Source organism: Nematostella vectensis, chromosome 15, assembly GCF_932526225.1.
Source record: "Nematostella vectensis chromosome 15, jaNemVect1.1, whole genome shotgun sequence".
In the NCBI taxonomy this organism is placed as follows: Eukaryota; Metazoa; Cnidaria; class Anthozoa; order Actiniaria; family Edwardsiidae; genus Nematostella; species Nematostella vectensis.
The window spans coordinates 5,339,705-5,366,699 of NC_064048.1; the positions used below are offsets into that span (position 1 = coordinate 5,339,705).

Sequence of the window (26,995 nt, forward strand, 5' to 3'; positions counted from 1 at the left end):
AGGCAAGAATGTTTCGGAAAGAGAAAGGTGTGTTTACAACAGCACTCGTCCTCGCTAGACCGTAAAACGTTGAATTTCACTTCGTGATTTGGTGGAGGAAATCTACGTATTTTCACGTGTGACTTTTGAATTCCCTTATCAATTTCATTGGTTTCTACCATTGCCGTCCTCGCTGCCATATTTGTATCTTAAAGTCCCTAGTGATTTGATGGAAACATCAACGTTAGACTTTTGTTGTTTTGCAAGTGTCAGGAACGTTTTTCGTCCCATGTGTAATATACACTTTATTTTCTTTTCCAACTTTAGACAAATAATATCACCTTATACTCAGGGTTATCACACTACTAATATTCTTGATTCTAAAATGAAAGTGAATTGCAACACTATTTGAGCTCCTATTGCTCACTTGTTTGCTTAATAGCCGACAAGATAGAAAGAATGTTTTTGTCTTTTTGCCATCAATCTTATCAGTCCACTTAAGAACTGCCGATCCATAAGGAGGCAAGAATAGTCCGAATATATTTGTTACCGCCCCTTCTTTCGAGAAAGATCGATAATTCGAAATTTGTTAACCAAAGTCCGCTCGTTTTGGAGGGCTTTTAGTTAAATGGGTATTGCAATTTTTAAGTCTTATCTGTTCAGCGAGAGAAAACTCGCACTAGTTATCTGATTTGACTGTTTGCTTATTTTTTTTTGTGTCATGTTTCAATTGTCTTCACTGCAGCATGACTAATAGAAACTTTCAGCTTTGCGTGCATATATAAGCCCCTACATAAGAAGACTTTGACATTCTGCCTCAACACACAGAACCCCGAGATCCAAACGCAAGATAGAAAATAGATAAGTGCACAAATTTGTCAGCTCTGAGAATAATATTCAATTCATGAAGTTTTATTAAGCAATTTTCTAGTTTTAACGGGATTCACTAATAGGATTTACTAATATCCTTGATTCCAGAATATCGTCAGTTACTACTTTGTTTAAGCTCCGATATCTCACTTGTTTGTTTCAAGCCGACTGCGAAAGATGACTAATGCCCTTGTCGTTTCTCCAAAATTAGCCCACTGAAGAACTGCCGACACAAAGAAGACCCATAATAGGTCCTTCGTATTTGTTACAATTGACTGCTTTCGAAAAAGGTCACGCACTCTTGTTTACAGAAGGATCAATAATTCAAATTGCAAATCCAAGTTAGTTCGATTTGGGGGATTTTAGTTGACGGGAATGGATTTGTTTTAATAAAATTCCCGAGTATCATGATTTAATTTCCCAGACCCTGTCTTATTCATGTTCGAGCGAAAACACGCACTTGTTTGAATTTGTGAGCGAGAGAGACACTTAAGCGCTGTCCGGTCAACTCCAAAACAGTTTCAATGAAAATTCCTAGAATTTATCCTCTGGAATAGACAAAAATTATCCGAAAAATTTATTACCACAATAAAAAAAAAGAAAAAGGTGAGTTTACACTCCAACCGTTCCCGTCCTCGCTTGACCGTAAAACGGTGAAATTCACTTTGTTGATTGGCGGAAAACCGTTTTAAAATCTACGCATTTTCATGTGCGGCTTTTGAATCCCTTATCAATTTCATTGATTTTTAGCGTCGCCCTCCTCGTTGCCATGTTTTGTTGTAGCGTTTGTTCGTGACATGTACAACTAGATGACAAATAACAAGCTCAAATTGAATAAAGAATAGACTGAGCTTCTTATTCTTAGTGCTAACCATCGTCCGCCCCCGGCAGTACAACTACTCAATGTTTCTGGTAAAAATATTCTACCGACATCCTCTGCAAGGAAAATTGGGGTTATTTTTTACAAAAGCATGTCCCTTGAAGAGCAAGTTACAAATACCTGCGGAGTGTGCTTTTTCCATTTAAGAAACATAAAATTCGTGACTGTTTTTCCGTGTCGGACACAGAAACTCTAATACATGCTTTTATAACGTGTAAATTAAATAATTGCAACCCATTGCCATTTGGAGTACCAAAATGTTTAATTGATCGCCTTCAAAATGTCCAAAATGCCGCAGCGCCTCCTATCATCCGTATTAGAAAACCTGAAGACATCACACCTGACAGCTCCTCTGGCTTCCCATGACACAACGCATTTATTTTAAACTTTTATTTCTTACTTACAAAGCGATAAATGTCCTAGCACCAAACTACATTACAAAAATGCTGGAGCCATATAAACCCACTAGAAGCCTCAGATCTGTCCAAAAAACGTATTGAATCAATATCCTTGATTCCAAAATGATCGTGAATTGCCACACTATTTCAGCTCCGATTGTTCACTTGTTTGCTTTCCAGCCGACTAGATAGAAAGAATGTTTTTGTCTTTTTGCCATCAATTGTCAGTCCACTTAAGGACTGCCGATACAAAAGACGACCCATTAGAAGGCAAGAATGTTTCGGAAAGAGAAAGGTGTGTTTACAACAGCACTCGTCCTCGCTAGACCGTAAAACGTTGAATTTCACTCCGTGATTTGGTGGAGGAAATCTACGTATTTTCACGTGTGACTTTTAAATTCCCTTATCAATTTCATTGGTTTCTACCGTTGCCGTCCTCGCTGCCATATTTGTATCTTAAAGTCCCTAGTGATTTGATGGAAACATCAACGTTAGACTTTTGTTGTTTTGCAAGTGTCAGGAACGTTTTTCGTCCCATGTGTAATATACACTTTATTTTCTTCTCCAACTTTAGACAAATAATATCACCTTATACTCAGGGTTATCACACTACTAATATTCTTGATTCTAAAATGAAAGTGAATTGCAACACTATTTGAGCTCCTATTGCTCACTTGTTTGCTTAATAGCCGACAAGATAGAAAGAATGTTTTTGTCTTTTTGCCATCAATCTTATCAGTCCACTTAAGAACTGCCGATCCATAAGGAGGCAAGAATAGTCCGAATATATTTGTTACCGCCCCTTCTTTCGAGAAAGATCGATAATTCGAAATTTGTTAACCAAAGTCCGCTCGTTTTGGAGGGCTTTTAGTTAAATGGGTATTGCAATTTTTAAGTCTTATCTGTTCAGCGAGAGAAAACTCGCACTAGTTATCTGATTTGACTGTTTGCTTATTTTTTTTTGTGTCATGTTTCAATTGTCTTCACTGCAGCATGACTAATAGAAACTTTCAGCTTTGCGTGCATATATAAGCCCCTACATAAGAAGACTTTGACATTCTGCCTCAACACACAGAACCCCGAGATCCAAACGCAAGATAGAAAATAGATAAGTGCACAAATTTGTCAGCTCTGAGAATAATATTCAATTCATGAAGTTTTATTAAGCAATTTTCTAGTTTTAACGGGATTCACTAATAGGATTTACTAATATCCTTGATTCCAGAATATCGTCAGTTACTACTTTGTTTAAGCTCCGATATCTCACTTGTTTGTTTCAAGCCGACTGCGAAAGATGACTAATGCCCTTGTCGTTTCTCCAAAATTAGCCCACTGAAGAACTGCCGACACAAAGAAGACCCATAATAGGTCCTTTGTATTTGTTACAATTGACTGCTTTCGAAAAAGGTCACGCACTCTTGTTTACAGAAGGATCAATAATTCAAATTGCAAATCCAAGTTAGTTCGATTTGGGGGATTTTAGTTGACGGGAATGGATTTGTTTTAATAAAATTCCCGAGTATCATGATTTAATTTCCCAGACCCTGTCTTATTCATGTTCGAGCGAAAACACGCACTTGTTTGAATTTGTGAGCGAGAGAGACACTTAAGCGCTGTCCGGTCAACTCCAAAACAGTTTCAATGAAAATTCCTAGAATTTATCCTCTGGAATAGACAGAAATTATCCGAAAAATTTATTTCCACAATAAAAAAAAAAGAAAAAGGTGAGTTTACACTCCAACCGTTCCCGTTGGAGTGTAAACTAAATAAAGTGTAATATACACTTTATTTTCTTCTCCAACTTCAGACAAATAATATCACCTTATACTCAGGGTTATCACACTACTAATATTCTTGATTCCAAAATGATCGTAAATTGCCACACTATTTCAGCTCCGATTGTTCACTTGTTTGCTTTCCAGCCGACTAGATAGAAAGAATGTTTTTGTCTTTTTGCCATCAATTGTCAGTCCACTTAAGGACTGCCGATACAAAAGACGACCCATTAGAAGGCAAGAATGTTTCGGAAAGAGAAAGGTGTGTTTACAACAGCACTCGTCCTCGCTAGACCGTAAAACGTTGAATTTCACTTCGTGACTTGGTGGAGGAAATCTACGTATTTTCACGTGTGACTTTTGAATTCCCTTATCAATTTCATTGGTTTCTACCGTTGCCGTCCTCGCTGCCATATTTGTATCTTAAAGTCCCTAGTGATTTGATGGAAACATCAACGTTAGACTTTTGTTGTTTTGCAAGTGTCAGGAACGTTTTTCGTCCCATGTGTAATATACACTTTATTTTCTTCTCCAACTTTAGACAAATAATATCACCTTATACTCAGGGTTATCACACTACTAATATTCTTGATGCTAAAATGAAAGTGAATTGCAACACTATTTGAGCTCTTATTGCTCACTTGTTTGCTTTCCAGCCGACTAGATAGAAAGAATGTTTTTGTCTTTTTGCCGTCAATATTATCAGTCCACTTAAGGACTGCCGATCCATAAGGAGGCAAGAATAGTCCGGAAATATTTGTTACCGCCCCTTCTTTCGAGAAAGATCGATAATTCGAAATTTGTTAACCAAAGTCCGCTCGTTTTGGAGGGTTTTTAGTTAAATGCTTATTGAAATTTTTAAGTCTTATCTGTACAGCGCGAGAAAACTCGCACTAGTTTTCTGATTTGACTGTTTGCTTAATTTGTTTTGTGTCATGTTTCACTTGTCTTCACTGCAGCATGACTAATAGAAACTTTCAGCTTTGCGTGCATATATAAGCCCCTACATAAGAAGACTTTGACATTCTGCCTCAACACACAGAACCCCGAGATCCAAACGCAAGATAGAAAATAGGTAAGTGCACAAATTTGTCAGCTCTGAGAATAATATTTAATTCGTGAGGTTTTATTCAGTAATTTTCTAGTTTTAACGGGATTCACCACCTCCCCTGTGTTCATTACAGCTTTCTCATTAATTTCGGCTAATAGTATCTGGCCACGAGCTACGGGAAGGTTTGTAAGCTAGCTTCAATCTACTGAGCTTGTTTGTTAAGAAAGTACATATCAGTAAAAACGTTTTGTGCTGAGTGTTCGAATATTTTTAGTGCAATTTAAACATTACAGCACGGCTTATAGGATACATTTACCGCTCGAAACCTTTTCAGAATAAGGCGCTATAGCTCAGTGGTACGAGCTTCGCTTGTCAAGCAGAAGGGCCAGGGTTCGAACCCGTTCAGATCAACTTGGGAATTTTTTCAGAGGTGTAATAAACCTGGCTTTCCTGCATTAAGAACTGTGCATCCCTCGTCTTTATGGATAAGGACGTTTAGCCGGAGGTCGCGTCTCTCACGGCACATCATTAACCTGTATTGGGGGACGTAAAAGGACCGCTAGGGACGCTGGCCCGTGGTACCATCTTTAGTGACAATGCTTACACACTAACTCAATCATGATTGTAAACTGCGAGGAGCCGTCCGTATCTACACATTGATGAGTAAAGTCAGTCACATGTGAAGCGCATTTGATCATTTCGTATGTTAAGGGCATATGGTACTATCTTTTGAGTCCGTTGCTAGGGAAATTAGTTTGTTTTATAAAAGTTTCTGTTTTTTGTCAAATCTCTTGTAACTTTCAACATAAGTGTTTTAGACATTAATTACATAAGTGATGACGTCATCTGACCCCTCCCATGGTCACGTGACCCAGAACATAACATGTCGGAGAAGCTTCTGTTCGAATCTACCATAATTTTTTTTGCAGAAATATTTTAACATCACTATTTTCTTAAACTTCACGCATCGGATTTGCGAAATTTTGATACCGCGAGAAATGGCGAATGTCTATGTTAGAAAACCACATATTTGGTAACTTTTATTTTTTCAAAAATCAAAAATCCCATGCGCTAAATTGTTAGGAATGGTAATATCAATGGTTTGAGTGAAAAAAAAAAATCACAATTGTTGTAAAATGTTCAAAATTAACGAGTATTTCTCTCGCGGAAATGTTCGCTATCTTGTTTTATTCTCGAAAAACATATAAAAATTGCATTTTCTTCTACAAAATGTCAAAAGTTTATTTTAATCTCTTGGAAAAAAAGAATAAAGAAAATTAGAACTGGAGTTTCGAAGAAAATAAAAATAAAAAAAGGACTCGACTGGGGATTGAACCCGGAGCGCTTGTTTAATAATAATAATAATAATAATAATAACAATAACAATAACAATAATAATAATAATAATAATAATAATAATAATAATAATAATAATAATAATAATAATAATAATAATAATAATAATAATAATAATAATAATAATAATAATAATAATAATAATAATAATAATAATAAGATCTTTATTTAAAATAATCCCGACAGACAGACGTGGCGGGTTACAAACCATTAATTACTTATATACTTCTCTACTTAATAAGGTTAAAAAGACATCTATTTACAAAACAGCGTTTGAAACGCTCAGTCTTTACTTGCGGCAAGATAAAATCATGCCCCCTTTTCCTCAGGCTATAGTAATGAGGGGAATTGAGGTTCCCCATCCAAGACCCAGCGATAAAAGCGATGAAAAACATTGCGAGTTTCAAATTGGCTGCCATGTCCGGCGCTAATACATTCACATTACGAGTCAAATGTGCTAAACACTGGGCCACGGAACCAAGTTGGAAGACGCGCGGCAATTTTAGTCTATTTAACCGAATGTAGCGCTTTTCCCTTTCGTAGCAACAGAGTTTCGTAGCAACGAGATAGTACCATAGGCCATTTAAGTGCACTATACAAATGCCAAACATAACATTATGTTACATTACAAGTAAAAACTATTGCTCTTGTATCATAAACATTTTCTCCATTAAAACATCACATTTTTTCCACCAATCGATTTCTTACGGACAAATACCCATGTAATTGAATTTTCATAAATGATTGTTTCTTCAGTGGCAAAGATGTTCGTGAAAGCTATGGTTGTTTTGGCCCTGGTGGTCTGCATGGTGCAAGCCAAGCCAAGCTATTTGGAACTGAGGCGTCGCGTGGAGGCCTTGGAAGAGGCAGGTAATAAATATTTTGCACGTCAATATCAAGTATAATAATGATGGTAATAATTATAATGATGATAATGCTGATGGTGATGATGCTGATTTCGACGACGGCGACGACCACGACGACGATATGGCATTGAGGGTAGCAGTTGGTATTGTTTTGTTTGATACTTTTTTATTTCTAGTCCGTCCCAAAAGGTTTACAAAATGCAGTCGTGATGTAGTAGGAGAGTGCAAGTCCCCTCTCAACTGCGATTCGCGAAAAGGTTTTCATACCGTGGATGCTTATTGTGATACCTTTGGGGATGTCTGTTGTAGTAAGTACTGCGTGACCCAATCCCTCTTCTTATACCTTCTCGGGGGGGGGGGGGGGGGGGGGGGGGGGTAGAGGGGTGGCACACAGCTATAAACATGGCAGAAATGGGGAGGGCGGGGGGATAATATTTTAGGGTTCGATTTTTTGTCGTCTGTTATGTTTTGGGATTAATACTTTGGCGGCATTATCGGGTTCAACACTTTAATTCGTGTAAGACAAAAGACTTTTCCAAATTCCAACGTGGAATTCAGTCTCCTTTGCAGCCGTTGCCGCGTTTGTCAGTCGCGAAAGCGCTCAAAGGCTTCAGCTAGAATTTGTTATAAAAGGTGTAATGGCTAAAGAAGTTTAAATGTTTATTGAAGCAAAAGCCGACATTAGCAACATGGGCTTGTAACAACATCTACTGCATTTGGAACTGCACATGAAAAGACGGTGTTTGTCCTAGGCCTTAATTACATCACGTACAGTGGTTCCAAGTCAGCGACATCTCTCAAGTCCTGAGACAAATGCCCCTTCAAAAGGTCTCTTTTGACTCTCGTGTAAGCTTGGAATTTTTTTAGTACTTTCGCGTGTAATTTCAAGACGGCGCAAAGGTAAAAAGTAAAACATGTCAACAAACAAGGGAAAACATAAGCTATAAGATATCAATCACTATAACTAATTTGCGTTATTATATTGCTGAATTGGACTGTTTATTTCCACAGCCTGGTGAAGTCGGCCATCAATTTAAAGAAAAACAGCTCAAGTCGTTGTTTTTAACGATAAATAATAAACGAGATGTTTTGTAAACAGCCTTCAAGTTGTTTTCTATTTTGTACAACTAAACTCTTGGCAATTAACGTGCAAGTAGGTAGTTATGGTAGGTTGGGTAGCGGAAAATCGAATTGTTTTTTATTATCCTGTTAAGCCTGAACAGTGTTTTGTTATCCTGATCAGAAGAATAACTTTTACAAGTTCCAGCAAGAGGTATAAAGGGTTTAGATTTTGGACAAATCTGCTGGTGCATCGGGATCAGTAGAGCAGCCTGTTTTGGTTGTCACGCCCGATTGGTCTTGTCTCCTTTTTTTACGTTCACATACATACCAAGGTACACACAAAACGGTTGGAACACAGAACTGAATGCTATTTTTACATGCCGTTTAAATTGTGCTGGCGTTCGCATGTCATGATGCATAAATGATAGGAAGCCTACTCAGCCATAGCAATAAAACAAAAGGCACGCGGAATGTCGTACGCTCCCTTTTGTCCAAGTCAAGCACACGGCATGCATGAGACTCAGCGACGGCCGGATGTGTGGCGAGGCGTCTCTTTCGAAATTGCAAACATACTCTATGCATTACTGCATTACTTCAAATAGAACCAGTCTATTAAATACTACTAAATAATTATTTTCCCGTCGTAGCAATAAATAATCTCCTTTTATCTTAAAATATGATAACACTGATTTTTCATTTTGAGTTTCTGGGACGTGTCATCTGCGATCGAGTTGCATTCACTTGCTTGAACCTGAGACAAAAGTATATGTTAGAATTTGAATACTAAGGCTAAGTTTAAACGTCGTATTATCCACGAGCCGTATTCAATGCAATTGCACAAATGAGTCGAGTCGATTGCTTCATCTTCGTTTGCATGCATTTGCATTGAATACGGCTCATGGATAATACGACATTTGAACTTAGGCTACGTGAGAAAAAGGTAAATGATGTGGTGATGTCGTGATGCCGTGGTATAAAAAGCTGCTTTCCAGGGAAACGTTGGCTAATTTGTCGCGCAACATTCGTTGAGTAAGGATCAAATTCAAGATGGCGGCCCGAGTCAACCACGAAGAAGGGAGAGGTTTCAAAAGGCTTCCTGATGAAAAATGTGTAACAAAGGAAACTCAGTAAAAATAAAGCTTGGAAACACTCTAGTTTACGCAAATAAAAACGTGCAAATGCATGAACGGGAAACAGCAATTAATAATGTCAGGATTTTATTTATTTTTTACTCGTGGATATATAGAGTTCTTATTAGTTTACAATTATGAATGTGAGTTAGTGTGCAAGGCACTGATAATGGTACCACGGGCCTCCGTCCATTGAAGTTTTTTGCGCCATAAAACAAATTAAAGACAGGACCACCTTAACATCCTATCCGAGAGGACAAGGTATTCACGAATCCCGACTGTCACCATCATTATTTGCCATCTGTGCCATTAACACACCACTACCACGATTATCCTCACGTACAGGGTGCAGACAGTTCCGCCGCACCTAGATCGCCAAAGCCGTCTTTTTCTTTTGATTATCAGCAAAAAAAATCCTTAGGATATGTAAGTCTTCGCATTACCCTCAGCAATTCCTCCGCGCCTGAAGTGCTTCCAAGAAATCACTCGCCTACCTTTACAACTGCGGTTACATTTTTTCTTTTGTCGTAATCTTGGACAGGGTCTGCCTCTGCCCCGACTTTTCCGCAGAATTTGCCTCGTTCTGATCATCCTGCCTTTACAATCACGACTACACGTGGACCAAACGGACCATGACGTGACGACACAGTCTAAAGCTGATGGCGTGAAAACAGAAGTGTGTTATACAGAGCTTAAAACGATCTCTCGCCAAACAAAAGACATAGCTTTTATACAGGGGCGTGAACTAGACTGGGGCCTGAACTAGAATGCGAAAAAGGCTCTCAAAAAGCGCCCCGGAAAAGCCCCCGGGAAAACCGTTATATTGGACATAACTCTCGGCTCCGGAATCTGGTCTCTGTCGCAACTGTTTTTTTTTTTTTTTCGCGCAACTAAGGGGTCGTCCAAACTAACACGGACTCAAAAGTATCCGGATTCGTTTCGCCGAAAACGCATCACTTGATTCGCGTCCACACTATCGTTTTCGCAGCGTGTTCGCCCGGATACAGCCGTCCACACTAACACGGATTCAAACGTTTGAAAACGCTGAAAGGTACAGGGTGAAGTCATTTTAATGATATGCGCATGCTCAAAGCAGCGCGCGCCTGCGATATGACGCCACACTACGGACAAAAGTATACGGATTCATTTTGATTCACTTTTGACAGCGTTTTCAAAAGTATCCTGATTCGCTGGATCAAGCGCGCGTGTTAGTGTGATGGACGGAAGGCCTAAACATATCAAAAAGTCTACGGATTCAAACGAATCCGTGTTAGTGTGGACGGAAGGCCTAAACATATCAAAAAGTCTACGGATTCAAACGAATGCGTGTTAGTGTGGATGAAAGGCCTAAACATATCAAAAAGTCTACGGATTCAAACGAATGCGTGTTAGTGTGGATGAAAGGCCTAAACATATCAAAAAGTCTACGGATTCAAACGAATGCGTGTTAGTGTGGATGGAAGGCCTAAACATATCAAGAAGTCTACGGATTCAAACGAATGCGTGTTAGTGTGGATGGAAGGCCTAAACATATCAAAAAGTCTACGGATTCAAACGAATCCGTGTTAGTGTGGACGGAAGGCCTAAACATATCAAGAAGTCTACGGATTCAAACGAATGCGTGTTAGTGTGGATGGAAGGCCTAAACATATCAAAAAGTCTACGGATTCAAACGAATGCGTGTTAGTGTGGATGGAAGGCCTAAACATATCAAAAAGTCTACGGATTCAAACGAATGCGTGTTAGTGTGGATGGAAGGCCTAAACATATCAAAAAGTCTACGGATTCAAACGAATGCGCGTTAGTGTGGATGGAAGGCCTAAACATATCAAAAAGTCTACGGATTCAAACGAATGCGCGTTAGTGTGGATGGAAGGCCTAAACATATCAAAAAGTCTACGGATTCAAACGAATGCGTGTTAGTGTGGATGGAAGGCCTAAACATATCAAAAAGTCTACGGATTCAAACGAATGCGTGTTAGTGTGGATGGAAGGCCTAAACATATCAAAAAGTCTACGGATTCAAACGAATGCGTGTTAGTGTGGACGGAAGGCCTAAACATATCAAAAAGTCTACGGATTCAAACGAATGCGTGTTAGTGTGGACTAAGCTCGGCTTTTCCGTCTTTCACGCAACTAGCGGCTGTTGAACACACCAACACGCAATTGATATATGATTTTTTTCGGGAGCCATGATGGTCGTATCATTTTGATCTTTAGTGAAACAAAAACTTCTGTAACTGCACAGAAATATGATCGCAATGTTATAATCATACTGGCTATCAGATATATGAGATAAAAACGACAGTATTAAAACAATGTTTATATAAATACGTCTCACCTTGTGATTGGTCCCCCTGACGGCATGGAGAAAGTTTACATTTCCTTTTCTTGACTAATGAAGGACACGTCATCCCGGAGAGAGATGATTGGCGGATGATACGACGCGTGCGTACTTTGCGTCCAACACCACAGGAACCCCGACATGAGCTCCATGCTGACCACGGGGTAACTTCACACTTTTTCGTGCCTGTCCATAGAAAAAAGTGAGGTTTCTGTTTTAAAAGGGCACTTGCACGGCTAAAGTGTGATTTTAGTGTTATTTCAGCAACCTCAAAAACAATCCAAATCATGCGGAATTATAAAAATAATTAATCGTGGTTTATTAAATGATATTTGATCTTTCAGATAAATACAATATTGTGGTTTGAACGCCTCAAATCGCCTCACATCGATGGAAGTGGATTGAAAATAGTACTTTGAAGTTTCAGAACAGGCTGTACCTTTACTCAAACCTTGAATGGCATGAAATCGTACGGAAGTTGTATTTTGATATGCAAAGTCGCGGTAACAAAAATAACCAAGCTAAACTTAACTTGACATGATTGTTAAAGGTACAGTCCGCTGACTACTTACTTGAACATCGCTGGCGTGCACATGGCCTGTGCTCATAAAGATTAGGACAGGGAATCCCGTCATGCTCTGGGACCCTGATTATATCACGTCCTCTTATTTGCTCCCCAACACCACACGTGACTGAGCATGACGTCCACTTGGACCAATGAGTCAGCTGACAATCGATACGAGCTGATTGATAAAAAAAAACGATTTTAAGGCCTAGCTGACGTAGGTCACAATTAAAAGGCAACTTTTTTCTAACTTGAATACACAATTGATGGCACAATTTCTTTTCATTGACTCCTTTGTCTGCGATTTTGCAATCGGTAGTTTACTCGTTTAGCGAAAAATGGAAGTCTTAAAACTATTTTTCAAAGGGTTTTTTTGCATGCAAATTTGCGTCCAAATTCAATTACTAAACAAACTTTTCTAAAATATGTGACAATTAGTACTGCGCATGCGCAATAGATCACATCGAAACCTTTTAAAAATATAGTAACGGTTTTCCTAGAAGCGTAAAAAAACAGATGTACTTGTAAAGTTGATAAATAAGTTGTAATTCCGCCACATTTATTGTTTCGAACTAGATAATATTTTAAGATGTAGTATCCCACATGAGACAAATCTCTTATAGCAGTAAGGGGACTTGGTCCGTCCGTGGTCCTTGGCCTTAAACTAATGAGTAAGGAAAATAACGATCTGGGTGACGCCAGATCCCACGATCAGTTTTCGTGAAGAATTTTTGACGGGACCAGAGGCTACCCGCCAGGTGACCCGCTTACTTTACGGGACGTCTGCGTTGCGAAGCCTCCGTCCAACCCAATCAAACAAAGAGGTAGTTGGGTATTCATGAACTGCGGCTCCGACTGCGCTTGCAGCATGGGGACGAGGCTATGAATCTGTGCTAATTGCGAGCGTAGTTTTTTAAAGGGGTAACTCAGACTACCAAAAATTCATTTAAGTGTGTTTGTTTTATCCTTAATCATAGGGGAGTTTGGCGCATTGAAAAAGGGGGAGGGATTAATTGTTTTTTGTAACATTTGGCTTTTTGACTAACACAAATACCTAAAGAATGTAGTTTTATCGAGGAAATATGCACCAACCAGGGAGAAGGAAAAAAAAAAAGATTTTTCTTTTTTAATTTATGCTAGTACTCTAGTACTCTATTTTCTGGGCACTTTGATAAAAAAAATGAAAAAAAAAGAGGTAAGAGGTAATTATAGTGGTTTCCAATTGGCCTTTAGTGTGGCATTAAGGGGGGATTTAGCCCCTTGGAGCTTCCCTCTAGATCCGTTACTGCAGGTCTAAATTTAATCTTCAAATTGCTTGCTGGCTAATTTGCTATTGAATTCTCACGTTAAGAAGAGAAAATTTGATTATCAAGGTATTTTGCGAATTTAACACTTGCGTTTTAGAACTACCGTAAACGAATTAGCGACATGATTTACGACCCGCCGACCATTGAGGCATACTTTTAACACTTCGTCAGTTTTTATCACTTTAAGTCTTACAGTATGCTAGTATAATGTGTGTGTAATTAAGTGGACTTTAAAAGCACACTAGCATACACACATTGCCACCAGTCGGGCCAAGACGGGACGCTAGCACAGTCTATTACCCGTGCAGTTCGGCAACCATGGACAGCTGTTTCGTCCTTATTAGAACACGTCAGCATGGCATAGCCGGTTTGCCTCAGTTAAACTTCATCGGCAAAAAAACTGCAGGGCGACTTCGACTCGAACGAAGTGCTTTAAACCACAGCTCAGATCCATGTGGGATCTAGAGCTGCGACCGGGCTAGCGTGATGCCAATTGTGCGGATCACGCATGCGACCTTTGCTAGTCTAAAACTCCGTCGGATAGCCAAACTATCCTTGCGAGTATGTATACATAAATGTGGGCTATTACAGTCTATTACCCGTGCAGTTCGTGTGCTAGCATCCCGTCTTGGCCCGACTGGTGCCAATGTGTGTATGCTAGTGTGCTTTTAAAGCCCACATTTATGTATACATACTCGCAAGGATAGTTTGGCTATCCGACGGAGATTTAGACTAGCAAAGGTCGCATGCGTGATCCGCACAATTGGCATCACGCTAGCCCGGTCGCAGCTCTAGATCCCACATGGATCTGAGCTGTGGTTTAAAGCACTTCGTTCGAGTCGAAGTCGCCCTGCAGTTTTTTTGCCGATGAAGTTTAACTGAGGCAAACCGGCTATGCCATGCTGACGAGTCCTAATAAGGACGAAACAGCTGTCCATGGTTGCCGAACTGCACGGGTAATAGACTGTGCTAGCGTCCCGTCTTGGCCCGACTGGTGCTAATGTGTGTATGCTAGTGTGCTTTTAAAGTCCACATTTATAATTAAGTCTTACAATATTCTTAGTATAACATGTGTTTTACAGACACACATTATACTAAGACTCAAAATGGCTCAATTTGAAGGTCACTCATTCTAACAATAAGGAGAAGTAGGTGAAAAATTAAACGTTGTGCTTGGGCTCACCTGATTTCGGAGGATATGGATTTTTCGGTGCGATATGGGCATCATTCGAGCAACCACCGCTGACCGCTAGACGCTCTAGCTTCAGGCTTGCAAAAGGCCTTATTTGGTCATTCGTGTTGAGGTAAAATGAAGCCCTTGGATGGTCATGAAGCCGGGTAGTGATGCGGCTTATTGGCTGCTTTGGAGTGGAACGGGCGTTTGGGGACTTGAATGTGATCCCGTCATCTGTTCCTAAATAATATGGACATAAAAGTGTAAGAATGTATTACACGACAAAGACAAAGATTTGCATTGTTTTCCATAGCTGTAGCAGGCCTCAAATTTTTTCGGGGGGAGGGGCACGATACAGAAACATAAAGAAAACAATGGGGGCACAGCCACGCCCTTACTGGTATTTTCCTTATTGGGGAGGGGGCACGTGCCCCCAGTGCCCCACCCCCTGATACGGCCCTGTTTTCTGAGTGGGGCTTTCTGGATCCCCCGCGAGCATACACCCTTCCACGTATTTCTTTTCTGTCAGACAAAGTTTAAAACACACACACACACACGCAAAAACACACAACCAGGTTTGTATGATTTTGCGGTTTGTACCAAAAAGATGTGTGTTAGTGTGTGCAGTGCCTTTTCAAATCAAGAGTCTCTATTTGTCGCCATTTTGTCATCCTACCAAAATACCCCCCCTCCTTTTTTTATAAAAACCTTATTTATAAGAACGTCAAGCCTGGGATTTTACCAAAATTTAAGAACATGCCGAGGCTAAGATAGCAGGAAAATATCTTTTTACATTAGAGTGATACTATTGTTATTGATTATTTGTGTAGTTCTGTTTTTACTCAGCTGGTGTGAATGATTTCAGGTCACTGAAATTTTAGAACATCGATAAGAACGTTTTCAGCCTTAAAATACTCCAAAAATAAGAACGGTTCAGCCTCAACTGGAAATTAGACGTTCTTATAAATAAAAGAAGAGTGTATATCAGGTCTGACAAAGCATCCAATTCTATTTTGAGTAAGCTATTGAATTTGGTAAATGAAGTATTGAACATTGTTTTTAGATGATCATTTTGAAATTTTGACACACAATTTTTCTTCCACTGTTGATTTATAGCAACAAAAAGGTGTGGGTGATAATGGCTCTTTAAGTTTAAAGGTCTCTTGGTGACCATTAGTGACGCAGTCGACATGAGGAAAAAACCCTGAACGTGCGCACTTCGAAGAGATTGAGAAAGAAGATACAATATCTTACATTGGCCATCAGTTCCTTGTATTCCGGACTAATTGTCCCTTTTCAAAACACAAACAATGAGTGGCTGAAATGCACATACCCTAATTTTGGCTTTTTAAGAGTTTTAAGTTTTTTTTCTTGATCATCCTTGCACCTCAAATTTCAATGATACTTTACAAAAAGTCGCATTAATTTTAAAAAAAAGTCGCATTTGATATTACTTGATAAGTAATTTGGGGAATTTTCCGCCTTATTTGATGTAAAATGAGCTTATTGGAAACGTCAAGTCATGTTTTTCCGTCATGTCGACGCAGTCCGATTTATTGAGGTTAAGCCTTACCTGCGTCCCAAGGGATTAAGTCAATGGTCTCTTCGTGCTTCCACGTACAATTCGTAGTACACAGGTTTACCCGATCAACGCCAACATTCCAATCGGGACTCGGGATCATACGGGATATCATAGACAATAAGTGGCGTGTACTGTCCACCCGAAATACTGCCGAGCTCTCTCCGACGCCATACCATAGACTCGGGGTTTGAATGATACTATAATATAGATAGAAAATTGAATTAGGAAAACAGTGTTACCTCCTCTGGACCGAAACAAGTGTTCGCTTAACTTTAAAGAGGTATCTAAAGAATTTGGTAAAAAAAAATATGACTTCGTACTGTGCACTCTGTTAGAAGTTGGCAGTTTTTAAAATTGATGGCTTTATTAGACTGGGACATGCACACAAGGCGTTTGCAAGATCTTTATTTGTAAGCATACCAGTGTAGACGGGGCGTTAGCAAGCTCGTACGAGTGATCACACCCATGTAGATCGGGCGTTAGCGAGCTCTATTTGTGTAAGAATACCCGTGTAAACAAGGGGTATGTGTGATCATACCCGTAAACAGGGGCGTTAGTGGGCTCTTGATTTGTGAGCTCGTGTAGACTGGACGTTAGCAAGCTTTATAGATGTGTGTTCATGCCCGTGTGGATCTGGCGTTAGCAAGTTCAAGGTTTGCAATCTTTAGATGATATACCATTCTTATGGGAAGTGAAAAAAGTAAACTAATAACAAATAGTAAAACCAGATTTTGGTGTTAATGTTACGTCATTTCCGCCATAAAGAACTCATCTCAACCACGCCTCTGTTATTGTGTTCTTTGAACATTGAAAGATAAACTAGTCAACATTTTGAAAATATCATGTAGAAGCAAAGTTTTATACATCATTTTAGACGATGAAGCAAATATTTTGCAATAGCTCTCCCAAAGCACCAGATGGAATTGGTACTTTATACGGTAGGCTGACAAAATGACTCTATAAGACCTTGGACCCGCACTAGGGCTAAGGGCTAAGAGGGCTAAGCTCCGCCCTCTTTCGGCTGAATAAAATTCAAACTTCAAGATGACAAGACGCCGTAACATTGCGCCAATAGTGATACATTTTAGTTCTGTATTCGTTAATAATTTGAGCTAATTTTAACTGCACATTCCTGCTATTTTGGTGGGTTATTCCTTGTATGTAGCTAATAGAAAATAAACCGAGCAAACGAGAAGAAAAGCGCTTCAAGAGTTGAGTTTGGGTTTCGCTCCTCGTGGACAAACAAGACACGCTTGACTGAACTCCGGAGCTCCGCACCGCGTGGCAGTTTACTGACAACTGAGCCATTCGTGGACCTGGTCCAGGCCCTTTTATAGTGCGGGTTTAACATATAAGGGGACAGGCTGGCGACAACAGAGGATTGGCGCTCATGATTCAAGGTTTTGCAATCTGGGCTATACCTCATGACATTTTCTTGTTGATTCCGCATCTCTTCATCTAAGTACTCAGTGGCCCCCCACTCGCTCATCATCTGTACAGCGCGTGACGCAATCCCGCCATAACGCCACATGACGTATTTGTTACTATGGGAGCAGCCAATCAATGGTGACCATCTAGCCATGGGTCCCGGATGATGGCGCGCGTGCGTTTCTTGACTCCATTTACCTAGAGAACAAACGTACCAAACACTGAAATTATTGCACCCAAGGAACAACAAAGACAATTTCATAACTGCTTAAATTCTTGCTCTAAATTTGATCGTACAATCCCCATGCCGCCCAAAAAATAAAATAAAAAGTTTTGTAGATATGCGATATCTTAAATGCACAGTGGGGGTAGTGATGCACTTACCTTTGAATGTTAGTTTGTAAGTGGCTTTCCCGCATGCGCAGCATTCCAGCGGTAAGGCGCGCCTGTGGACTAAAAGAACCAGTGTGAATGCAATAACCAAACAGGTTCTCTACTGAAAATACAACATTCTTATGGGAAGAGAAAAAGTAAACTAATAGCAAATATTAAAACCAAATTTTGATGACAATGTTACGTCATTTCCACCATAAAGAACCCTTGTCAGCCACGCCTTTGTTCAATAGATAGGAGACGTTTTTTAAAGAGGGGCGTTCATTAAGAATCAAATTCAGTTAGGATCACAAGTCTCATTCAGTAGAAACCAAGCTCGGATTTAGCGTGAACAATTAAAGTTGATTTATATTTCCGGAATTCCTATGTTTTCTTTTAAGCTGGGAGGGAGAGGGTGGGAGGGGCTGTTTGCTAGGGAAGGGCGCTCAATACAAATTTGTAAGCTAAGGGTAGGGAAGTTCATTAGATAGGAGGCGTTCTTTATATAGGGGAGTTTATTAGATCATTTACCGTCACACGTGTTCTGTCGAGTGGCACGATTTCAGCTTATAGGTGAGAGACCGTGCACAGTGCGCAACGCGCGGGGAGATCAGACGAGGGGGTAACGCCTCTTTAATAACCTATCAGTGCATTTTTATGCCGTCCTACTCTATCTTGTTAAGTCAAGAGACAATGTGATGTCATTTGCTGATTGCCATAAAGTCTGGCAATACGTATAAGCAATGCGTATACTCTTTAAAATAGAAAGCCTACCAAAATCAGCGTTCGGGCAACAGGTTTTGCGTATATTGGATGCTCCAGCGCTTTTTGAATCCCAGTACAAGTTTCGTGCGTTATAAGGACAAACACGTACACCTGTGTTGCTATTTATGCTCCCCAAAGAGAACCACTTCGAAGAAAATAGTACATTTAATAGCTCCCCCGTTAACCTCTGGAGTAATTATACAGATGGTGCAGCTCGTTCGATGTGCATATCACAGGAAATGCCTTTAGGGCAAGAGCATTCGCACGCAATAGCCTGCGGAGTTGCGAAGAGCGTCGGCTTTCGAAATCTTGAAAATTCCGCGAGCGCAAATCTTCACGCAATTAACAACAACAACAACAAAAATGTCGATGACTAATTTCCAAAACGGCGAATTGAAAGGTGAATGTGCAATGTGCAATGATAAAAAAAAATCGTAAAAATAGAGTTGATTCTCTTCGGAGACAGTTTGGACTGGTAGGGCGCATATTGTTTCTAATCGAAAGAACACGAAGGGAATATTTAAATAAAGGCAACTAAAGCCCAAGTAGAAAAAAGGTTAAATTTACTCAGTTTTTCTTTTAAGACTTACAGCAACATATATTGAACAATAAAATAAATCTTTTATATAACACCAAACTCCAAACGAAACTCAAATTTCCCCATTAGGGTTCAGAACGATAAAATATAATAGGAAATATGTTCAATGAAGCACGTGCTTACTTTAAAAATATAGGTAGAATAAATGTGTGTTTTTATTCGTGACCCACGGCAGAACATTGGCATTGCTGATTGTTTGACGAAGCCGACCTCTCGTGTGTCAGTATATGCCGTAGTACGTGATCCAACCACAGAACCCCCCTGCTACAATGAAATGAGTCATGATAGGGATGCGAAATAATTACATTTTTTAAACGATGTTATTTAACCTTAGTATGGAATACAGCTGCGTAACAACATCAACACTCGCAATACTCTTGGTGCACCATATGTGAGATGCACGCTGCTGAGTAACTGATATTGCTGCGTTAACAACAATGCTGGCGGCATCTTTCTTATCCCGTGAACCAGAATTGCGGTGCGCGCGAGAACTTTGCGTTACTAACTTTATAAACGGTCATTAAAATGGCTAGACATCATTGAGAATATATGTCTTTCTCCTCACTCTATATGAAATGTAAACCCACCAAACATACCCACAATGTCTATACTACCTTTCACCAAGAAAAGGATAAAGTTTCCATCAAAAATGCAGGCAAACTAAAATTCTCTTGGAACCACTTCCATGCTTCGGGTTGTGGCCCAAAATGACTCGGGCCCCCGGTCCCCCGAAATTTCGATGTGCTCGCAGTTTCGGCTAATGATCGCATGCTCGCGCAATTTTTTCTGCCGTGCTCGGTTTATTCAAAAACTAAACATGCTCGATCTCGCATAAAAAACGGGGTGCTCGCAAGCTTGATTGCAAGTGCTCGCCAAAGAACATTCGGGGGCCCTAATGGCTGGCTGTGAAATCCCTTTTTCAGTCTTTTATTTGCGGTACTCTTGATAATTCACACATTTCCAGTTTTCCAGAATTGCGATTCTTAAGACAACGCCATCGAGTACATCTTACGACTTTTAAGTACTGTTATTCAGTCTTCAAGTCTGGTTGTTATTGGATCTATTAAGCAAAGACTCCCTAAGGGAATAGCAGAATCTGAAGAATCTTTAAACACCCCCTAAGGGATAGCGGTAGAATTTTTTAGCCTGATAGGCATAAGGCCGATCACCACCCGTCTTCTTTTATGGAGAGTACCTTTCCCGGGATCTGTTTGATGAGACGTTTAGTTAAAAAATATTGTGCATATCTAAAAGAAATAACATTACTGAACCTGGATGGTTATTTTAGCTATAAAGCATGGGTTTGACTGTAATTTGTTTTCTAGCGTTCCGAAATAACATTACCCTAACACGCAATTTCGGTTTATTGTACTACTGCCTCGAAATTAAGTTTTGAGGTTCTGTTGTAAAACTATTGTGACGGGGCTAATACTGAAGCTGCTTCTATTACTCTCCATGCCCATGAAAGTGCCCCTCGACTCGTTGCCTCCGGATAGGAACAAGCGATGAATTAAAATCTCGACTTCTCACCTTCGACAACTAATAACTCTGAGCATTGCGATTGAAAGAAGAGGTCAAAGTACTTATTGTAACCGTCAAAACGTCGCTGTTAAAATGCACAAAAAGATACAAGGTTAGAGCATCTTAAAAGTTTGTTTTATAAAAAAACCTTAAAAAAACACATTTGCGTGTACTTTTCCCGCTAAAACCACAGGGAGCTCACAGTATGGCGAAATTTTATATCCTGTAAAGTATTTCACACAAATTGTACCCAAACCTCAACAACCTTCCTAACAGAGCCAACTACACCAAAGGTATTCTATCTCGCCAAAACCATATTTATTTTGCAAATGCTATGCATTTCTAGTTATCAATGTCTGATTTAAAACGCAAATGTGAATAGACATTTCCGGATTTTGTATGTAACCATTTCCGCTAGACTAGACGTGGATTTGTCGGACTTAGTTTATCCGAGTATCGGAAGGAATTAAGGTTATTTCTTTAGTTAGGTATTTGACCTACTTATCTCGTTATCGAAAAATTTGCCATGAAAACTATAAACCATGTTCAATGTCTTATTTGTTGATAAAATAAGTATAGTTGTAGCTAAAAAGTCAAACGTACCTTTTTCTAGTGATGAACTCTGTTTAAAATGTTGTTATGTTCAATAAAAACTAGTAAAGGGCTCTGTAATGTCTTTTTTTATCAAACGTCGTATTATCCATGAGCCGTATTTAATGCAAATGCATGTAAATGACGATAAAACAATCGCCTTGATTTAATTGCACGCATTTGTATTGAATACGGATCATGGATAAGACAAGAAAAGTGAAAACACTGCGCGAACATAGTTGCAAAAGTACGACATGTATTGCCTCAAGGAAAATTCGTTAAAAACGGCGCGCAAAATTGGCATTTACACCAAAATTTAATAGCTTTACACATTACTCTGCCAATCATTCAACTTATCTCTTCCTGCGTCTGACAAAACATATTATTTTTATCCCCGTATGCGTCCTCGTGCTATTTGCAGCGTTTAATGACCTTTTAGGGTATTTTCTTATACAAGTCAAGTGTATGGGGTCTTTCCAGGAGACGCTTAACGAGTCACGTTTAGTTCCGGAAGCATAAAGTACCGGATAAGAGAGTCTGGACCCCAAAAATCAAGTGGCTTATAACAGTTTTGAAAACCGTGTAAAAACAGAGTGCTTTTAGTTTGAAAGAAACGGGTGAAGGTGTAAGTATGAAAAAAAGTGGTTAAAGACGAGGCTTACTGCAATCCATATTACTTTTAATTCTGCTTTTTAATAGCCTTGAGACGAGATTTAGTGCTAGCAAATAAAAGCGCTTCAACGAATTTTGAAAAATGTTGGAAATGTTTGTGTTAAAAATCGTAGACGAGAGTTTCCAGATTAATTAAAAACCGCATTAAAGAAAATAACATTTTATAATGAAATTCAAAGCCTGCAACGTCCTGTTGGTACGCCACAAAACAAAATTTCGTAACAGTTTTCGTAACAAATGTTTGCACAGGAAACCACATCCTTAGAAAAAAAAAGGACGGCTATGTAAAAATTAAAGTGAAATTAGATATTGTAATAAACTTCACACGAACTTAACAGCCTCAAACCGTCCTTGGCAAAACCACACGACGACGATTTTTCAATAAAAGTTTCCATAAGAACCGCATCCGTTAAGGAATTAAAATCAAGGGAAATTAAATTTTGTTATTAAATCCACGACTCAACAACCTCAAAATCCGGCCGTTAGTAAGGAACAGGACGACGATTTCTCAATAAAATTTTCCACAAGAACCACACCCCCCACATCCTTTTCGAAAACGTTGAATGAGACTTTAAGGCGTAATTGTAACCTTTCTTGACAATTTCGTAATAATGTCATGTACGAAAAACCACATCCTTCCTAGGATTGTTAGATAATGATTTCATAATCTTAACTTCGTTCTTAGTAGAAAGTGAAGAAAAAAACGGCACATGGGAAGGAAAAAATGCCGTATTTGGAAAAGACATAGGCTTTTTCGCTACAGAAGTTTTTGTCCAACATCGTTGTAAATATTACAATGCATCAATGGTGCATTGAGGCGGACCTCAAGTCAGCTGCTTCGCCAAGGACTTTTTCCTCATAGAAATAAATATTACAGAGAGAGAATAATCAGGAAGTTAGTCTGAAGTATCCCACATGGATGTGTGTGGATCTCTTGCTTATTCAAAAGTTTATTTTTTATTGAATAAGCACAACATAAGAAAAATGAACTACGGGATTTTTAAATAAACGAATTGAGCTTTCTCGAAATTATACTATCATTATTATTTAATAATGATAATAAACAGGCAACAAAAAATAGAAACAATATGATCAGCCCGTAGATGGGAGATAAATATTAACATAAGAGAAATAAATCAAACGCGAAATCGTCGATGATGATTTCGATGATCGTGAGATCATCGAAAACAGAAAAAAATATAACAAAGGAAGAGAAAGTGGATTTTTAAAGGGCGAAATATTGTTTCAATTTGTTTTAAAAAAGAATAATCAAAATCAACATCAATTATCATAGCTTCACCCCTAGGTGGGGCATGGAAATGTTCAAACTCTCCCCTGCGAAGACAAAACGCGCAACAGACGAGATAGCCCTTTTAATAAATCACCGATGGGTCAGTCTCTCCCCGGGGTTACTAGGAGGGGGTGTGTTGGCAGGACGCCATACCATATCAAGAATTTCTGAATGGACGTGAGGGTTAAGATTCAATACGCAAAATAAGAAAAAGCCGAGGATTATTGTCGAAGGATGGTTGACATTGTCGTCGGTGGAACGTGAAGTCTTTACAGATGGGGCTCTTTTCATGTTAAAGAATGTCACCATTTCACGCGTCCGAAAGTGCCGGTCACGAAAATCATCTATTCCCATTTACAAGCAAATAGACTTGGATCTTAGTTATACTTGGATTTTTAATCAAATTCGGTCATTCTAGGGCATTTTCTCATAACAGGGAAAGACTAGTTTGATTCTCTGAACATCTTAAATTTGCCTTTTTTGAACGGTGCCGCTTTTCACGGCCCTTGGATGAAACAAGTGTTCTAAAAGCCATACGCCATACGCATGGCACTCAGCGTGGTGCTGCTGACGACAACACTAAAGGATCACGTGACTCGGTGCTGCCGGCGCACTGTCCAGAAATCACGTCTTTCTATTGCGTTTTGTGTGTGTGTGTATGTCAAATCATGGCGGGAAAAGAGATGAAGACTACAGTGAAATTTTAACTCTTTAAAGCTAATCTTTGCTTTGCTGTTCTTTTGAATTTTTGTGTGCTTTTAAAAATAATAAAATGCTCCGTCCTACAGAGGCACGCTTGTAGACTTTGCTGCCTTCCTTCCTCAAAATCTCGCCCACAGAAAGAAAAGCTTCACATATAAAAGTAACGTATATAAATATCAGCAAAACTTGCTGACTTATACCATTACCTACCCTTCAGCTGTCATATGGTTGTCCCCTGACGCGGAGTGAACAAAGCTTTCACTCATAAAAAGTATAAGAAAATGTCGTTATGGTACATGGGATATTTGCTTGAAATCATTATTTTGCGTAACGAAAACATTAAGCAATTTTACACCCTCCCTTGCAAAAGCGGGACTTCCAATTCGCAGAATATGTCCATTAATGACCTTCCGTTGCGGAAAAGAATAAGCGCTAAGTATGCACAATTAGCGTCTTTGTTTGCATTTAGGTTCTAAAATGTAATGATAGTTGGCCAATGGTAAAAAAAATGACATAGAGAGCATTCCAAATCGTGTCTATAAACATGCAATAAAGGTGCTAAATTAATTTGTCTGTGTGATATGTCGGAAAGTTGAAAAGGAAAGATAACTAAAGAATTTTATTTTGACGAAATATTTTTTTCAGAAAAGCCCTAAAGGAAAAACACACACACACAACGAGGAGCTAGAATTAGACTTGGAAAAGTCTTAACAAATAAGTTCTGACACCTTCATTCGGCGTGATGTCCAGTCAAGTTTTCTTGTTTGTTTGTTTCCCGATTTTGAGGTTTGAGCCGCGAATCGCGGAGTATGATAGAGATACATTTGTAAAAACATGTATCAATCACTATACAGTCAATTTCATATATTTGAGAAAGGTTTATAATATGCGGGAGGGAAAAAGAACCATGGGGCATACGTGATTATTAATTGAAAAACTGTAAATAAAATTTGAGTGTAATAAAAAGATATAGAAAGCAACTCCGGAAACTAAAAATTGCGTAAGCTTAGTTTAGATTTGATTTACTTCAAAGTAGGTAAAACGGATAAAGCACATTTCAGAATTTCCCCGATAACAAAACTTTTTAAGAACGCGATAAAGTTACTTTGTGGGTGTCCCGCCTGAAGCAAAAAGCGCGATACCCCCAATGACCCGCTCTTGTTTAGCGGAAAAACGCCATATAATAATGACGTTACTGTCTACTTTATTTCACAATCAAGAGTATAACAATGACGGAATCTCTCGTTGAAAATGTTCTGCAGGGCTTAAATGTGGTCTAAAGGAAATCTTAATGCTCCGGAAAGGACCCTTTTAGAACAATTCAAGGTATTTATTTCATGTGTACTTTGCAAACACACTAGCAAATTTAATCTCGTTCATGCCGAAACGCGCAATATCGCAAATATCAGACCACGCGGTAAATCTTTGTTTTTAGAAGCAAAAATTGTAAGGTTATAATCGCAGAATCATTAAAAGCTCATTAGCTCTGATAACGCCGTTTTCTAATGATGCTAAACTAATGTTTCAAGAGGAGAGGGCACTTGTGGTGTTTTAGGTCTGATAACTGGATAAGAGAAGTCACATGCAGGGTCAGGTAGCAGTAAAATGACAAAATACAGAGGTATAGCGGCTCGCTAATCTTGCGAGAATTCATTTAACGATAGACATGGAAACCTAAACGTTTTTTATTTCTGTTGTCAACAAAATTCCGCTTTGCTGAAAGTGCCATTCGCTCTAGTTTACCTCTCGATTTAGTAAAATAAACAGTTTGGTTGCTTTGTGTACTTCTAAATTAGTGTATCTATACCAAAGCGTAACTAATTCTATATTATAAGTGATAGCATTAGTAGCTAGTGTTCTGTTAGAGAAGGTAGAGGAGGCAAACTCTACAAGGGGGATAAATTGTTGTGTAGTGCATGGAATTTTCTGACTTTTTCGGTCATGTTTAAATAAGGTTTGTAAATCTCGTTAGAAAGCCACAGCAATGAGGAGTATAGGAATACACAAAATTTTATTTCTTACAGCACAAAACATAGTTTTAAGAGTTTCTAATCATGATTTTGAGAAATCTAAAAGTCTTCCCTTCAAACTTTTCTTACCTTCATGTGATTCACTGCACTCTTTTCCGCTGCAGGGAGTTTGCAAGGGAAGAGACGACGAGACTGTAGTAATACTGAGAAAAATCAGTAATATTTCACTCGCTTCCATCTCTCAGTGAAAATCTCTGTGGTATTTGAGATCCTGCTCGGGATGCTTGGACTTATAAAGAAATTGATGAATGAAGTTTGATAATAGAGCAACTAATCGCTCCTCTGAAGCTCTGTTTGGATGTCACAGCGTTAGAAATTTGATTCTCAACAAGGGTTATTTATAGTTGGAGTGCTGTGACGTCGCAAGCGAGATCTAAAGGAGCCGACGATTTACACCACGGCCAAAACGGTTCTGTCGACACCGCGAAATCGCTAACGAAATATCAATTAACATGAAGACGAGAGCGTATCAAGGTGTTTGCAACGTGTTGTCAGGTAAAGGAAGTTGACACATTAGTTTTTCGTTTCTTAACATTATTCCACGTGCATCCAATGGATAAAATCACGACTTAAAAAAATGATCGGGCTTGATTTGGGACACTCAATTAAAAAAACACTTAATCAGCTCTCGATTGTAATCAAATGCGTTCTTATTATATATTTTTAGTTGAAATGCGTTTGTATTT

At 39.1% G+C, this 26,995-nt stretch overlaps 1 protein-coding gene, 1 long non-coding RNA gene and 1 other non-coding gene across 5 annotated transcripts; 2 read left to right on the forward strand and 1 right to left on the reverse strand.

Annotated features, from left to right (window-relative positions):
- Positions 1-8,881: 8,881 nt before the first annotated feature.
- On the reverse strand, positions 8,882-26,518 carry LOC5522338 (spondin-1). Of its 3 annotated transcripts, XM_032367600.2 has the most exons (9): positions 26,379-26,518; positions 18,152-18,220; positions 17,761-17,965; positions 16,331-16,536; positions 14,767-14,997; positions 12,284-12,454; positions 11,709-11,897; positions 9,862-10,023; positions 8,882-8,988 (listed from the first exon to the last, which is right to left on the reverse strand). In XM_032367600.2, exons 1-9 carry the CDS (start codon positions 26,485-26,487, stop codon positions 8,975-8,977), a joined length of 1,356 nt encoding a protein of 451 aa, XP_032223491.1. In that variant the 5' UTR covers positions 26,488-26,518; the 3' UTR covers positions 8,882-8,974. The 3 variants fall into 3 exon arrangements, with proteins under 3 accessions (XP_032223491.1, XP_032223490.1, XP_048578516.1); XM_032367599.2 differs by lacking the exon at positions 8,882-8,988 and having other exon boundaries at positions 9,438-10,023; XM_048722559.1 differs by lacking the exons at positions 8,882-8,988; positions 26,379-26,518 and adding an exon at positions 24,490-24,598 and having other exon boundaries at positions 9,438-10,023.
- On the forward strand, positions 12,931-13,082 carry LOC116604840. The gene has a single exon (XR_004291263.1). It is a non-coding gene; the product is annotated as a U12 minor spliceosomal RNA (small nuclear RNA).
- On the forward strand, positions 25,775-26,982 carry LOC125560637. The gene is made up of 2 exons (XR_007306709.1): positions 25,775-25,900; positions 26,414-26,982. It is a non-coding gene; the product is annotated as an uncharacterized LOC125560637 (long non-coding RNA).
- Positions 26,983-26,995: the final 13 nt, after the last annotated feature.

Bases quoted from the DNA above. Each gene is read 5' to 3' on its own strand.
- LOC5522338 (XM_032367599.2), bottom strand. From the start codon at position 26,487: ATGGAAGCGAGTGAAATATTACTGATTTTTCTCAGTATTACTACAGTC. The intron at 18,221-26,378 runs GTAAGAAAAGTT...TGGTTCTTTTAG, and splicing joins GTGCAGTGAATCACATGAAG to TCCACAGGCGCGCCTTACCG. The intron at 17,966-18,151 runs GTAAGTGCATCA...TTTGTTCTCTAG, and splicing joins TTACAAACTAACATTCAAAG to GTAAATGGAGTCAAGAAACG.